The sequence below is a fragment of the Bidens hawaiensis genome, unplaced genomic scaffold, assembly GCF_021521415.1.
Source record: "Bidens hawaiensis isolate Kalapana, Puna unplaced genomic scaffold, B.hawaiensis_p1.1 tig00012729_1, whole genome shotgun sequence".
Classification (NCBI taxonomy): domain Eukaryota; kingdom Viridiplantae; phylum Streptophyta; class Magnoliopsida; order Asterales; family Asteraceae; genus Bidens; species Bidens hawaiensis.
Window position 1 is genome coordinate 49,225 of NW_027492054.1, and position 15,616 is coordinate 64,840.

Sequence of the window (15,616 nt, forward strand, 5' to 3'; positions counted from 1 at the left end):
ACTACACACATAACAAGTATATATGATTATAATGACAATAGTGAAATGGTTCTTAATTAGACTCAAATTTTTACATTACATTACATTTTGTATTCAAAGATAAACGAATACAGTGATTTATAATTTTAAGACCGTATGGGTGCCGACAAGATATAATGGCAAGCGATAAATTAGGATACTTTAGACCTAAATAAATTTTGTTAGTTCTGATACGTCATATCACATTATTAACTCACATAACTAGGCATGCATTATTAAAATATGTTTCTATTAACGAATGTCTTTAAATACATTTTTTGTATATGTAAAATGGTTTGTACCAAAGATATACTTGCGCGAGTTAAGATGCAATGCATCATGTGAACATTTATTTGAATTGACACTTTATTTAAGGATCAGAAACCGACTTAATGTAAACTTCAGATACACACTATGTTATGAAACATGCATTCTTGCACTGTATCAAGGAATAAACACATTTTGGGTATGAAGATGCTTTATCACATGTATGTGGACAATAATAGATAGCCACAAATAAATCGCTATATAACTTCTAATGAAATCACAAGAAGACAATCATCTGTTAAATATTAAAACAAAAACAAAAAAGGTTTTAAAATTTGAAGTTGAAGAACACACAACACATGAGACACATCTATACCTATCTATACATCCCAATCTCCAAAATCTTATGCATGATAAATACTCTCTAATAACATACAATCATCTACAACTACATCACCCCATAGAGGGATGCTACACAAAACACATCTACCACAACCATAATTATGTTTCCCAAAATGCCCTTACACCTTATGCCTGTAGCTAGTTGTAGATTCTAACTGGTTTCTCAAATGTGTGCCGGTTCTGCATAAACCAAATGATATAATCAATTAATAGACAGCAATCGTTGAGTCGCTTCTATATGATGTGTTTATTTCGATTACAAGTCAAAGCATGTGCTTAAGTATGACAAAACATGTGCTCATGTATGAGTCAGGTTGGGTTGAACGGTCTGTTAAAAACATTTTTTTGTGTAAATACTAAATAGTTAGCGTCATTACTCATTAGTCATATATAGTTTCAAAAGTGATATTATTTCAATAGTAATTTAGGCTTTATTTAGCAAAACGTTTTATACGATTTTATGCACATCACTTTTGACCTGTTTGACTTGTTACCTTTTTACCTGTATAAAGGAGTAAATTACACAGTAGTCATTGTGGTATGTTCAAATCGTTTTTTCCCCTAACTTTCAGAAAATATGGGCTTAAACCAATAGTTTGCGCACGGGTAACATGTTTGGTCCCTGAAGTGGATTGACGTTAAGACTTTCTTTTTAAGTGTATTTTAAATGACAAAAACACCCCTTCATATTAAGAAAAATAAAAACCTATATCTTAAGGGTCCCATCCTTTTTCTACTAAATTAGTATACATATTTTTTTAACATTAAGTGGGTACCATCTGTTTTAATTTTGTATTCCTTTTTTAACCTATGGGTATTTTGGTCAGTTAAAAAAATTAACACAACCATCTACTTCTGGGATTGATTGTTTGGCAAATTTAAACTCTTTATCTGTTTTGGGATTGAAAACATAATTATGGTATATGACAATATTAATGTACCTGATTTGCAGCATATGAGCGTTTAGGTGTATTGTCAGCATGTTCCACTCCTAGGTACTGTTCCCAGGCACCATAAACATCTCTTCTCTGAAACTAACCACGCCCACTTAATACATACACATACAATATATACATACTCTAACATGCATATATGTGAACATAACTATAACAAAATTTTACGTTTACACGAACTTAGCACAAACCATTACAAGTTATTATTTGTTTTAGCAACCAGTGTCATTTATTATTTGATTGAGGCGTGCCGAAAGAAAAAAAAAAGTTGAAACTGATTTTTTAGAATTTCTCAGGCGCCACAATGAAAAACAACTATTTAGTGTCACATCAGATGCAATGTGGCATAGACATGCACAGTAGTATGAAATATAAGATATCTTGACAAGATTATTGGAAAAATAAGCAAAAGAATGACCTGCTAACCTGTTGAACAATTCAATTGTTGCTACAATCATGTAATGAAAAAGGTAATTTGGTTGTTAAAATCAGTAATGATATATAAGTTAGTTTCTATTTCTATTTTACACCTATTTGGCTATTTCAAAATGGTTTCTAAAACTACAAACATGAGTAAACATCAGTCTATTTCTTGCAGTTTGCCCTTATGATTATTACTATTTTATTAATAGTATAATACATAAATGTGTGTGTGTGTGTGTGTGTATACATGTATAAAGAGAGAGAGAGAGAGTTTTAACCTGAAAACGGGTGGAGACCACATCAGAATCCTGAAGATAAGTAGGACGACCCAAAGAGAGAAATGCAAACTTCCACTGTTAAAATATGATTTGAAAGTAAAAAAAAAAAGAGTTAAGAAAACAAGACAAAAATAATAATGATAATTTGGTATAAGCTTGAGAGAATATTCCTGGTAGAAAGATAAAGCATACCTTTGAAAATTCCTCATCTGAAACCTGTAGCTTTTTCTGTATGCGTGCTTTAACTTCAGCTAATGTTTCACCCTCTCGAATCACAAGAAAAAAGGGTTCCCCAAAGTTTTGAACTTGCTGTTGTTATACAAAAGAGAATTTGCAAAATTAATTTGCTTAAATGTTTTTTTATTCTATAAACAAACGAATTTTGTTTAAATATTTTTTTAGGATATTAGAAGAGATGAATCAACATTGCATTTCAACCATTATCTTGCATTTTAAAATTGTTAAAATGACTTGTATATATATGTGTGTCTTTAGTAAATCACAAGTACATACAGCCTGGTTCTGAGACGAGTCTTTAGTAAAATGATAAACATGAATTAGGCGATCCAGAGGACCTAGGTCCTTTTCCTCTTCTGGAATCTGTAAATAACAAAATATCATTAAAAAAGAATAAAAAACAAAAGGTTGGTATGAAACATAAAAGCATTTAGAGCAAACCTCCTCAGCCCGTAAAGTCCAGTACTGATCGTTGATGTTCTCGATTTTTTCATTCAGAGGGAAAATCTGAAAATAAATAGAATTTAAGAAACAAGGTCAAAGTAATTACAAGTCAAAAGTCAACATTTTTGTAAATGCAAAAGAATATTCAAATATCAAATACCTTGTAAATCTTGTGGTAAAAAACCTCAAGCAAACGAAGCTCTGCATCTTGGTGAGACAACTCCACCTGTTCCATAATACATTGGCCAGTCAACTAAAGAAGGCGTGGCGATTTCGACCCGTTTACTTATTTATGGGTTGAATCGTATTATTTTGCATATCTAATGGGTCAAACAAAGTTGGTAGACTTACCTTTGTCTTTAGGTCATTAATCACATCGCCCACAGTGCTTTGTTTTGGCAATCTAATGGTATGTATGACTACCTACCGATGGTCAAACGAAAAATATCAAGACAAAATGAGAAATTCAAAAATAAAAATAAAAAACAAGTGAAAAGTAAAAGCCAGCACTTACTTCATCTTTTGTTGCATGATGAAAAGCAACCTTTAAGGTTTTCAAACCTTGCAGTTCAGGAAGAGGAATATCGAGTACCTCATAATACAAAATGTCAGAAGTCTGCACAAAAAACCATCATTATTAAACAAATATAAAAAAATGTAAATGTAATAAAAGTAATCCTAAAGTGACAAAATTTGTGTGATGGGAAAACATATGTTCAAATCAAAGTCAAACTAGTGATTTTTGGTAAGGCTTGCTTTTTGATGACCCAAAAACTGTCCAAAACTTTCTTTAAAAAGTAACTAATGTCACATATGATTACAAGAGTTACATTACTTCAATAATAGTCTACTTTTTTCTTCTAAAAGTGAATTGGTATCTTTCATGATTATGTTTAAACATATTTTAATTGTTAATTTTATATAAAACACAATGTATACTATTTAGTTAATTTTATCAAAATTTCATAATGATATTTATACATATTTTAATTACAATTTTAGTCTTAAGCTTGTTTAAGCTCGCCTCACTCTAGCGAGCCAATCTCATGAGCGGCTTGGCTCGTTTATGTGAACATAAAAATTACAAAATAACCTGATTATAGTGGGCCAGCATGTCGGACAGATGTTCCACTCCTCGGTACTTGATTGGTTGAGGTTTGGGTTGTTGGGAATAACAATTATGAGATGTAAGCCTGATTTTAGATGGATCATCTAACATCAAATGAGACGCAACCCTTTCGACAACATCATCATAATTGTTGAGTTCTGACCTGCAATTCAAAATAAAAAGTGCAAGATAAAAAAATATTCATTTTGGTTAAATATAGAAGAGCAAATCTTCAGGAAACTCACAATTCCAATGAGAACTCATCCTCCTTGGGTTTCTCCAGTGAACGAAACCGCACAACCTATGTCATTTAGTAATAATATCAATATGTTAAACTGATAAAACTGATTTATTTAATCAACCGAAACAGCATAATAAAATTATCTGATTTCCAGTTTTGCCCTGAAATCAAACAGTGAGACTGCGTTCTTTCTTTTATTAGGAGCAAACTCATATACATCATCATCATCGTACTCAGTATATCCCACCAATAGCAAAGCTACGGTAGGGTCTGAGGAGGGTAAGATGTAGACAGCCTTACCTCTACCCCATGAGGATAGAGAGGCTGCTTCCGGCGAGACCCCCAGCTCGATAGTAGTTTTGTATCAAGCCTTGGACATAAGGCACATAGCACTCAATCATCGGGACACCGGCTGATTGGTGCATGTACCCTTGTCTTTCGGCTATCAACGCCACCACATGATGCCTGATTAAACTTCCGTCACTTTTAAAGTTATTTTCACGAGATTAGTAAAATAACGTCAAAATTAGTGCAATTTCACTTTTGCCCACCCGAGGGTTCAAACATATATGCATTATATGCGCGCACCGCAATATACATCCTTTTAAAAGTTCAAAAATCCATACTTCTATTTCATTAAATGGAACAATAAAAACATTATGCCCTTAGATGATTCATGCTTGTTTTCCAACTTCTTAATTCAATGAAACAAACGATTATAAATAACTGATTTTATTTTATTACCTTTAGAAACATGATTAAAAAGTATAAATATGATCATGAAATTCATAAGGATGCATATGAAATTAATCTTTATGCCTTCTTATAAAAACCCTTCACTAACAAACTTAAGATAACCATGAAACTTCATGAATTGAATGAAAAAAGGTTTCACGGTAAACCTGACGATTATGAACATATTCCAGAAAAGATGGAACATCCGGATAACGACATTTTACAGTTCCAGATTGAAGAGGTTTCTGAAAGCAAATAATGTCTCCATCTTCAAGCTAATAAAACATAAACCAAAACAAAAATGGTCAATTTTGAAACACTCGCCAAAAAGAAGAAACTGCCATAAAGATACGGAAACATACCTGACTAGCCCGAAATGTTAGCTTTATATCAATATGTTCACACATAACATTAGGTTCAAACTTGATTTCCTGAAAGAAAAGAGGGGAGTTTAGAAAACAATTAAAATGATTAATAGTATAGCATAAAATCATATCAATTAAACAGACAAAAAGATTGACCTCAAACAGTTCTATTTCTTCATCAGGTGCAAAGCCAGCAAGCTCATTTAACTTTGGCAGTATTTCTGTAGGCTTTCCTGTACCCTTCACAAAGAGCCGTCCGACATAGCTGAGATGGAAAAATAACATATAAAACAAGATAAAATATCGCAAAAATATGGCCTTAAGGGAGCATATAAAGAGTCTTTAGTTATACAAAATTTCAATTTACAATACCAACAATTTAAATTAATTCCAATCTTTTTCATCTCAACAATTCTACCCGTCTATTTCTTTCCCCTCTCAGTTCTCAGCAAACAAAACATTTATGTATATGTGTGTGTGTGTGTGTTTGTGTGAGAAAAAGAGAAGTGGCTACCGAAGCTCCTCTTTTAAAGGGTCATAAAGCTTAAAAAAAAGTAGGATCTCCTCCTTAGTTTTCACAGGTGGGGGAACTGGCTGTGAATCCTACATCAATAAAAGAATCAGTAAATTAATAAAATAAAATTTTTAATATTAAAATATATTAAAGAGTTGAAAGGTGTATAATTTATATCAATGAATATCACCTGTCCCATTTCTACCTCCAAAAACAACTTAAGCTCAGCATTGTTGGCCTTATTTGATACTTCTCTCAAATGTCCAACCTAAACATTTATTAAAAAATTCAAATTCAGTAATATTAACGATCACCAAGCAATTAAAAATATCAGAAGTACATACAGATTGAGCTTCTTCTAAAAGAGTCAATGGACGATTTGGACGGTAAGTATGATTTTGGCGTTTTGCCCAAAGCCAGAAACGTTGATGTTGCACAGGTATACCCAATTCTTTGGCTACTTCCTCCTGAAAAAGTAACATTTGGAGCTTGATAAAATAAGATCTATGAAAAAATGAAAATTAAAATAATCTAGAATAAGAAAGTTGGTCAGTAATAATACCTTGAAAAGAGCAAATGAGATCTGCTTTTGTATACGGAAACTACGTACTTTATCATGATCCACTAGGTCAAAAAATATATTTTTCCCTATTTGTTCATGAAGATTCTCATCACGGGCAACCTACTCACATTAAATTACTGATTCACAAACAGTAATAAATAAACCTTGTTTTTTTCTAAATGGGTCACGGAAAGTTGTAACCTTTATAATAGTATATAAATGTGCCTCTGCTTTCTCCTTCCTTTTTTGCTCCTTTTCCTCTTGTTCTTTCTTCAACCTAATCTGTAGTCATTAGAAAATGAGTTAAAATATGATCACAAATTCTTAGTTATTACAATAATAACAAGATCTTCGAAGTTCCACTTTAGCCTTTAGGTTAAAAATATTGAACTATCTGAACCATTTGAGATAAATCGACCCATTCATAACAAACTTTACAAACAAATTAGCGATCTTACCCTCAGGTGCTCTGCCACATCCTTCTCATCCACATTACAGATTATTTTCTCTTTGTCACTTTCACGTATATACACAAGCATGTATGCATTTGAATACTTTGTAAATTTAAAGGGGGAGTTATTGAACCCAGGATTTGCTAGAGGTAACTGTTCCACAATAATAAAAAAGTAAAGTCAGAAATACTTTGAAGAAAAAAAAAGATATCACCACCATGGCTCCGTCCCAAGTTGGCTTTAGCCTTGGCCCTTTTTGACTTTGGATTTATTCCAAAAACGCTTTACAAGTAACCATCAGATTAAGAATTGGTCAAGCGTGTCATAACCAAATTTAAAATAAACTAAACTTTCAGCAAAATCTATCGTAATGGAAAATATAAGATGTTTGACAAAAATTGGCTTTGATGTAAAATTCAATTTTAAGACTTTTGACCAAAAGCCACATCAGCATATTAATTATGTTTCCAGTTACCTCTTCTTCACCCCCATATTGCTCATCCAACGCTCTCTTCATGTCTTCTTTAGTTACTCGTTCATCATCAAATTTCAGCCTATAACAAACTCACTTCAGTGAATGCAAAATTAAGAACTTCAATGCCTACAACGGTTTGTGAGCGAATTGCATAAACAGAAAATAAGAAAACGTACATGCAGATATTCAACTGGTCAGTATGAAAACAGGTCAACTAGGGTTGTATTAGTTTGATAATGCACTAAAATATATCAATGGAGTTGAAACATATAAGGTGCCAAACGGGTCAAACATGTTAAAAGAGTCAAATATAATCTAAATCGTTTTAACTTAAACAAAATTTATATTTTTAACAATATAGGTTTCTGTACAATTAAATGCATTAAATATTTTAAAGATTTTACAAATTCGAAAAAATGTTTTGACAGTTTCACCCTCCGACCTGTTTCTAACAGAACATAACAATGACCAGTTCCCAAAACCATTTTGCCACCTTTACTAATTAGAAATAATGTTTACCATTGATCAGAAAGTGTTGGTCGAATATAGGCATAATAATGTCCGCCATGGACCCCACCACTGTGAACCAGTACACTGCATAAGATAACAATGAATCTGTTAAGTAAGCTGTCTTAGCACCAAATACAAATATCCACCACAATATGTGAAAAAAGAACACTATCGCCAATCAGTGTTGAAAAAACAGAGTTCTACCCATGATAGGACTCGGATTGTTAAAAATAATGAAGTTACTAATTTAATTATTAGATAGGTCTTCAACTTTTGGATAGGAAACTACTTAATCATCAATAAAATTGAGAACAGGTTACCTACAAGTATAGGATTTATTTTAAATATAAATGATCCTATGTATATTAGTATTAGGATATATTCCGCATGCTTGAGGGTTAAGTTTGGAAAACATGAGAAGAATGGATAACTAAAGAATTCGAAAAATAAAGATGCAACTGACTGAGGGGTGATAAATATTTCATTACCCTGACCAAGTTATTTAAAAATAAATAATTAATCTATTCATGATAATTACTTATTATAAAAAAACACCGTATCAATTCAATACAAAGGAGATCCGATGTCAGCATTTCCATTTTCAATAAGTTTTGTAGACGGTAACAGTTTATTTTGTCTACAATTATATCACTTAAGTATAAAAACTTTGTCTCAGGTTTTATAGTAGTAGGGTCTTAGGGGGGTAAAACCTTAGCACCAACTGTTTTTTACTCTGTTCTACCATGGTACCCTCAATTTTACTCTTGACGTGGAATTACTTTGCTGAGCACCATGTAACCTTTCGATTCAATCACTAAACTGAACACCATTGTCATTTTCTAGGTTAGTTTCTTTTACATCTGGTGAAGTGGATCCCATTGTAGAACACAGTGTAAAAAAACAAAGACACCAAAGCTTTAACCCCCCCCCCCCCAAAAAAAAAAAAAAAAAAAAAAAAACCCACTGCTTGTTCTGAAACCCAAGACAAAAAAAGGTGGTCAATTTTGATATTTTAAGTTTTTATGATTACAGCTTGTAATGATTTTTTTATATAATTGTAAACAAAATAAGCTGTTATGGTCGACAAAACTTAGGGAAAATCTTGTCAAAAAAAGTAAATGCTGATATCGATATCCTTCGGGCATATCGTACCCAAATATGACGATTTACACAGTGTTTTTAAAATATGTAATAATGTAATTATCATAAATAGATTAAATATTTCTTTATATGATATGAAATGTAATACCTGTGAAGAGTATAAAGATTGCGAACGCTTCTGTCTGCCTGGGGTGATAGATATTTCCCATTTTCTCTATCAAGATCAAGTTGCAACGGAAATTCATATCGATCATTTATCTGTCAAATTTGATAAAAAGAATCTGATGAGAATGTTATGCCTAGTAGCTTTCTTGTAGCAACAATTATCATTGTAAACAAAAATATAATTTTTTTTCAAAGAGCGAAAAGTAAAACGTAAAGAAATAGAAATAAAGGCAGATATATCATGAACAAAAAGAACTACTAAACAATGATTCTTAACAATGTAGTGGTTGTATAAATGAATGCAAAATAAAATAGCTATTCTGCAGATTAATTTTAAATTTTTAACTGACCTTCACCATTGTATCTCGCATGAAATCATATTCAAAACGTTTTAGTTGAAGCTGTAGAACAGGGGGGAAATCAATGAATAAGACACCCTTCTTCGCATCCTGAAAGTACATATTTACATGATTATTTTGTGAAAAGCCAAACACATGGTGCATCATACTGCACAAAAGTAAACAGTATACCAACTTAAATTAGAAGATGATGCCAAAACCGTTTTACATAAAGATTACCTGTTAACAATATACTTTTTGTAATCAAGCTTTTAGAGTTGTGTAGCACATTTATCATAAAGCAAGCACTCGTCTCAGTTTTTTGCCATTATGGATGCTCTATGACAAAAGTCTATGTTTTGTTTTTTATCAAGTGACTTAACATTCGCATGGTCAAATCTTGAGATCATCAACCCATGACAACTTTAGCCTACCCTTTCACCAAAATTGAATCCTGACCCCAAATAAATAAGAATTAACTAAAACTCAAAGAAATATATCCAACCTGCAACCCATACTGTTCAGCATGATACTTGTTATCACCTTCAAGTCGTTCCACTTCCACATACTTGTCAAAGGACGCATAGACGTCACGACAGCCTTTGACATCAAGTTGAAGGTCTAACACGACATACAAAATTCAGCAAAAAACTAGAATTATTACAAGTGGCCTTTTCAACTCAATTTATGAAAACATGATAGTTCCAGTTGTTGAGTCCAACAGCTATAATGCAAAAAAGTAGCCAAGACTGATGCGCGCCAAATGCTTAGAAGTTAGAACATCCTAAATAATCTTATTAAAAAGAGTTATAACATTAATGATATAGTTTAATATATCGTATCTAATATGGAAAATTAAATGAAAGGATAATGTACTCCTGGTCAATATTTACCTAAGAGAACTTACTTCCCTTTTTCCCAATAAAAATGTAATATCAATACAAAAAACTATAAAAAAATATTGTGCTTATGCCAAGATTACCCTTTTTAGAACATATAATTTACACTTTATTGGGCAAGAGTGAATTGCATGTTCCCAAGTATACAATGGTCTATACATTACTCTTTTACCCATATTGACTGGCATATAAAAAGTACATGTTTTGACCCATTAGACAAACTGTTTTCCACCTATAGAGATTATAGTTAAACTTTAACTGCTAATCAAAGACTTGTACCGTAAAAAGATTCCTTCCTTGTTGATTTGTAGTCTACATTTATGCATTCTATATAGTTCATATGGTGTCCTTCAAACAGTTGTTGAATTGTTCCCTCTACAACAGTTCCCTTCACAATTAAACCACAATTAAGGGTACATAATCAATAAAGATATTAAACTTTAGATTAAAAATCATATACCTTCATTTTGTCTTCAAGCTTCTCACAAAGAACCCTATTGAGTTCTTGAACATCATGCTGCATAAAAGAATCATAGGTATCCCAACCAAAAGACTTGGTCAACTCCTTTGTGGCTACACTGGTGTCACTGTACTGAAGCTTATAAAATAAACTCTGTAAAGCCAACGGGATGCTCCCTGATGGCATATCATTCTCAGTTGTTGGCATATGATACACAGCCTGGTTCAAAACACAAATATAAGTAACGGCTTGTGTATGATTACAATGACAGCATAAAACAATGCATTCATTTATAAGTATAGTTTTATAAATATGGTCACGAAAAAATAAGTTAACTCTCCTTTCTTACTTTCTTATAGTAATTCTTAATTATTAAATTATATAAATTACATTTTCATGGGTATTGATTAATGAAGGTAGAGTTACTTACCTACTCTATTGAAAGAATAATTCAGATCTATATATTTAAATCCTCACTACAGACTATAGAAATCGATTCAGAACTTTACTTAGAACCCCATTCCCGCCTCCTAATCAGTATTAAAAAAAAATATATGAAAACAAAACTGCATTTTGAATACATTTTGTGTGACCTCTAACCCTTTAAACTTTGATTCCTTCTTAATATTTAACCTGTTTGACTTGTAAAGAGACAAAATACAACCCTACTGACCAGTTCACATGTAAATGGGACAAAATGCCCACTACTTGATATCAGTAAGACTTAAATCTCAAATAATCATTGTAACTACCAACCTTTCTAAAATACGGGATGTGGTACAATGTCTGGAGTAGAGAATTCATATAGCAAGTAGCACCTTGATTTTTAAGCCCAACATAACCAGTTTCTTTTTTTGAATCATGTGACCAGTAATCAACAACCTTACGGACTGCCACATCAGCTTCAATTATACAAGTATCATTCAGAAGATAGCCTCTACTAGGTTCATATAGCTCACTAAGAGGCATGAATGATGTAAACCCCCAATCACTTTCTCGTGCATTAAACTGATGTTGGGTATCTGCAAGGGTAAAGAGTCATAATTATCATGACTTTGTTTTCCGAATTTACAACAGGATACTTCATACATACATGTGTTGACCACTAAGGCTACCTTGTTAAAATAATATAAAGGTATTAGGTAACAATGTTTTTCATTGTCAAACACACAATACACAGGACATAAACATTCTAAACCGAAAGTGTTGAATAACACTCTTGAATGGACAAAATTATTCACGCACCACACGGTGGACATCCTATCATAGTATCATCCTTTGTATCGAAAAACACCAATATCATTATATGCCCTCTTATGTCTCATCATGAAATTTTTAACAAAAAACAGACTTTAATAATCTATGCCTGAAGTTGAAACCAACAAAAATACAACAAACAATTACTACTTAAGAGTAAGCACAAAATCAAATAACGTAACCATAACAGAAAAAACTGAACCGATTGAGAAACAGATGGTTTAGCAAATGATCGAACTGGCCCATGCTCGCCACTAACTACTTGTAAAGCTAATTGGCATTCCTTTCTCATCACGGTATTTATAAATGCTTCCCACATGGTAGTTTAAAAAACAAAAGAAAGTTAACTTTAAAGTTCCTTCGCTCTTCCCAAGCCTTTCTCATGAGAAAACTTGGGAAAACAACTACTTTGATATAAAAGAAAATCTGAATTCTCTAATACAAAATTTGCTCATTTGTCCCAAATACCTTCAATAATAAAACAGATAAAAATCTAGTTATCGAGATTCCAAAAGTATTGCATGCCTCACATATAACATCATGATATTAAGTAGACAATTTAGAAGCTCAACTCATCATACAAAAATCTTGAGAACAACCACCTTAAATAAACACGGAACCTTCTTTCATCTAAACCCCTTCTCCAGACCCATCACATTGGGTAAAATGACCAATGTTGTGAGCTAAGATAAGGAGTATAACTGAAAGAAAGTTCCATGTTTATATAAGGTTCAAGGTGGGCTCAAAGCGCAAATGGTGAGTCTGTCACCTAGACACGAATCGGTGAATCGCTTAATAAGAGCATGCCTGAGACGAGCAAGAGTGCAAGACACATGTCCAGTCCAGGTCACCGTTTAGCTGTTTTAGACTTAGTTTCTGCTGGTTTAGACAATTTTTTTAATTTCCCTAGGAAATTAGGAATAGATGGAGGGCTATCGGACCCGTTTCATTAACAAGATTTATCACTAACCCTTGACAAGGGTTAACTTATAGCCATTCCGTGAAGCTTATCTAGAAGGCCAATTTTTATTAGTTATTATAAATTATAATTGGCCAAAATTGAAATCAATTGCAATAATCACAAATACTTCTTTTATTATGGATCTACTACAGAAATTCTATGCTTAATCTCATAATTCAATGTGTATTCCAAAATAATCTCGTTTAGAAAGGATCTTTCTGATTCTCGAAAAATGAGGGGCAAGGGGATTGATCGAGAAAAATATCTTGTTCTTATTATAAGATCGTGATTGGATCCGTATGTTGGCTTGTTTAGGCTGGTTCAGCCGTTTGAAACTACTTTTGGTGGATTCAGGCAGGCTTTTGCCGATTCAGGCCCGTTTTTTTCCAGGTTCAGGCCCTCTTTTTTCCCGGTTCAGTGCCCCTTGCTTCACTCAAGGCGGTTTTGCTGCATGCTTGCCTGTGGCACCTTTAACTACTATGATGGAAACCAGAATCTTCTCCATTCCTTATCAAGCTATCCATTTTAAAAAAACTGTCTTACATCATAGCCTGCAGTATACATGCTACCCTGAGGTCATCTTTGACTTCCTATCTTCCATTCAATATTCTTTCATCTTTTGGCGGGAGGGTTGTGGAAATTAAGGGGTACCAATATTGCTCAATATAATCTAAAAGAACTTTTGGCGCTAGTTAAATATTTAAAAAAGTAAATTATTTCTAACTAACCATCCAATAAGTTTGCTTGTCATATGATGTCATAACCACCAGAAGACAAATTAATTGTTGAGACAGGAAAAGACATCAAATAAAATATACAAAGGAAAAACCACACAACTTGATATTAAAATTTTATTGGCAGCATAGACAATAATATATCCATGTGCGTAGACTATACAGTGGTTTACTCATATAGTCATATTTTAAGAAAATTTTCATTTCTCAACCATCATCCGACAATTAAATTCTCTGCAAAGCTTCCTACATACAATACTTAACTTCTTGCATAGATGCATTTCATGAAGTGTGTTCTAACTTAAATACTGTTAACGTACAACAGTCTAGTTTGTTAAGAGCAAACAAAAGAACGGTTTACCTTTTCTCATGGTGAACTTGCTGTGAACTTGATTAACCACAGCTAGGCTAAACTGAGCATACCTGCTCCAACCATACGGCAATGCTGTAGAATCAGCAACATCAAGATACATTGACAAATGGTCCACATTGTTTCCTTTTGGGAATATCAGCACACGCCTAACCAAAAACCATATCAGCAAAACACTCTAAACCAACACCATATGGACAACTTAACTAAAACTACAGCCAAACAAAAGATACCATTTATATCCTCCAACGAAGAAAGCATCCGAGTACAACTTTTTGCCAGACAATCTCGAGAAATTTTCTATCGTCCATGTGAACCTCGCTGACGGTGGATCATCAACTACTGGCGCGTCAACTGTATTAGCAGCCTCTGCAGGTGCAACTAACAAAACAAAAGTGCCATAACTCCATAACATTAGTTTACTTGCAAAACAAGTAACCACACAAGGTCACAAACCATGTTACAACACTAATTCATACAAAAACATAAGACATAACAGTAGTTACAATACAAATTCAATTAATACCATCCATTGGTTCAGGTCCTTCAGTAGTTGCCAACTCAGAATGTGGAACTAGCATCTCTTCCTCTTCCGGCTGCAAAATCAAACTAATTAACATAAACGAATTGGATCTAGACACAATTATATCGCAGTTTATAATAATAAAATTTCAAAACCCTAAAACGAAGCATTTCACAGTAAAAAAGGCGAAATCGAGAAGCTGTATCACTATTAGATCACGAATCACATTCAAAACGATTAGGTTATAAGATCGAAACTTAATTAGCAGATCAAAACAGAGTAATTAAGCAAGTTGAATCGATATGTGTGTATAATTACATACGGTTACAGATATGAATAGCGTGTGCATGTACGTGGATAAGTGTGAATTAGTGTGTGTGAATGAATTAATAAGATTGGTGGCGTTACGTCAATGGGAGGCGGAGTCATGAGAGTCATCGACGACGGCTATTGGTGGCGGAATTTGATCGGAAAATCGGCGGTGAGTATTTGTAGGTTGGATGGAGAAAACTAAAAGGGCGCTTGTTGAGGGTAGTTTCGGTATTTCCGGTGGTGGAAAAGAGGGAGCAGACGAGAAAGGTTTGTTTGACGGAATGTATTTGTGTGAAATGACCATATAGACCTCGTGGGAGGACCAGAAAGCAGATGTACTCATGAAACACGAACCCGAATTTAATAAACCCGAACTAATTTGAGTGCTGAGGACTTTTAGTGGGTTCTGGGTAAATCCGAATAATTAATTTGGCCTAGTCGCCCATTCAATCATTATATTATATCGCTGACTATCCAATTTTTTATCGCATATTCAAACATTCCGACCCTAT

General features: G+C 33.1%; 1 protein-coding gene across 4 annotated transcripts; it reads right to left on the reverse strand.

Moving 5' to 3' along the window:
- Positions 1 to 575: 575 nt before the first annotated feature.
- LOC143541999 (ubiquitin C-terminal hydrolase 12-like) lies at positions 576 to 15,415 on the reverse strand. Of its 4 annotated transcripts, none has more exons than XM_077034670.1 (32): positions 15,201 to 15,415; positions 14,796 to 14,865; positions 14,503 to 14,650; positions 14,261 to 14,418; positions 11,704 to 11,969; positions 10,948 to 11,166; positions 10,767 to 10,875; positions 10,094 to 10,209; positions 9,601 to 9,699; positions 9,234 to 9,343; positions 7,994 to 8,068; positions 7,475 to 7,553; positions 7,006 to 7,152; positions 6,749 to 6,829; positions 6,548 to 6,667; positions 6,330 to 6,452; positions 6,176 to 6,253; positions 5,986 to 6,074; positions 5,628 to 5,736; positions 5,469 to 5,537; positions 5,274 to 5,381; positions 4,376 to 4,431; positions 4,116 to 4,293; positions 3,537 to 3,638; positions 3,374 to 3,445; positions 3,183 to 3,248; positions 3,020 to 3,085; positions 2,855 to 2,941; positions 2,534 to 2,650; positions 2,342 to 2,416; positions 1,629 to 1,715; positions 576 to 867 (listed from the first exon to the last, which is right to left on the reverse strand). In XM_077034670.1, exons 1-32 carry the CDS (start codon positions 15,228 to 15,230, stop codon positions 826 to 828), a joined length of 3,351 nt encoding a protein of 1,116 aa, XP_076890785.1. In that variant the 5' UTR covers positions 15,231 to 15,415; the 3' UTR covers positions 576 to 825. The 4 variants fall into 4 exon arrangements, with proteins under 4 accessions (XP_076890785.1, XP_076890784.1, XP_076890783.1 ...); XM_077034669.1 differs by having other exon boundaries at positions 1,629 to 1,721; XM_077034668.1 differs by having other exon boundaries at positions 5,469 to 5,736.
- Positions 15,416 to 15,616: the final 201 nt, after the last annotated feature.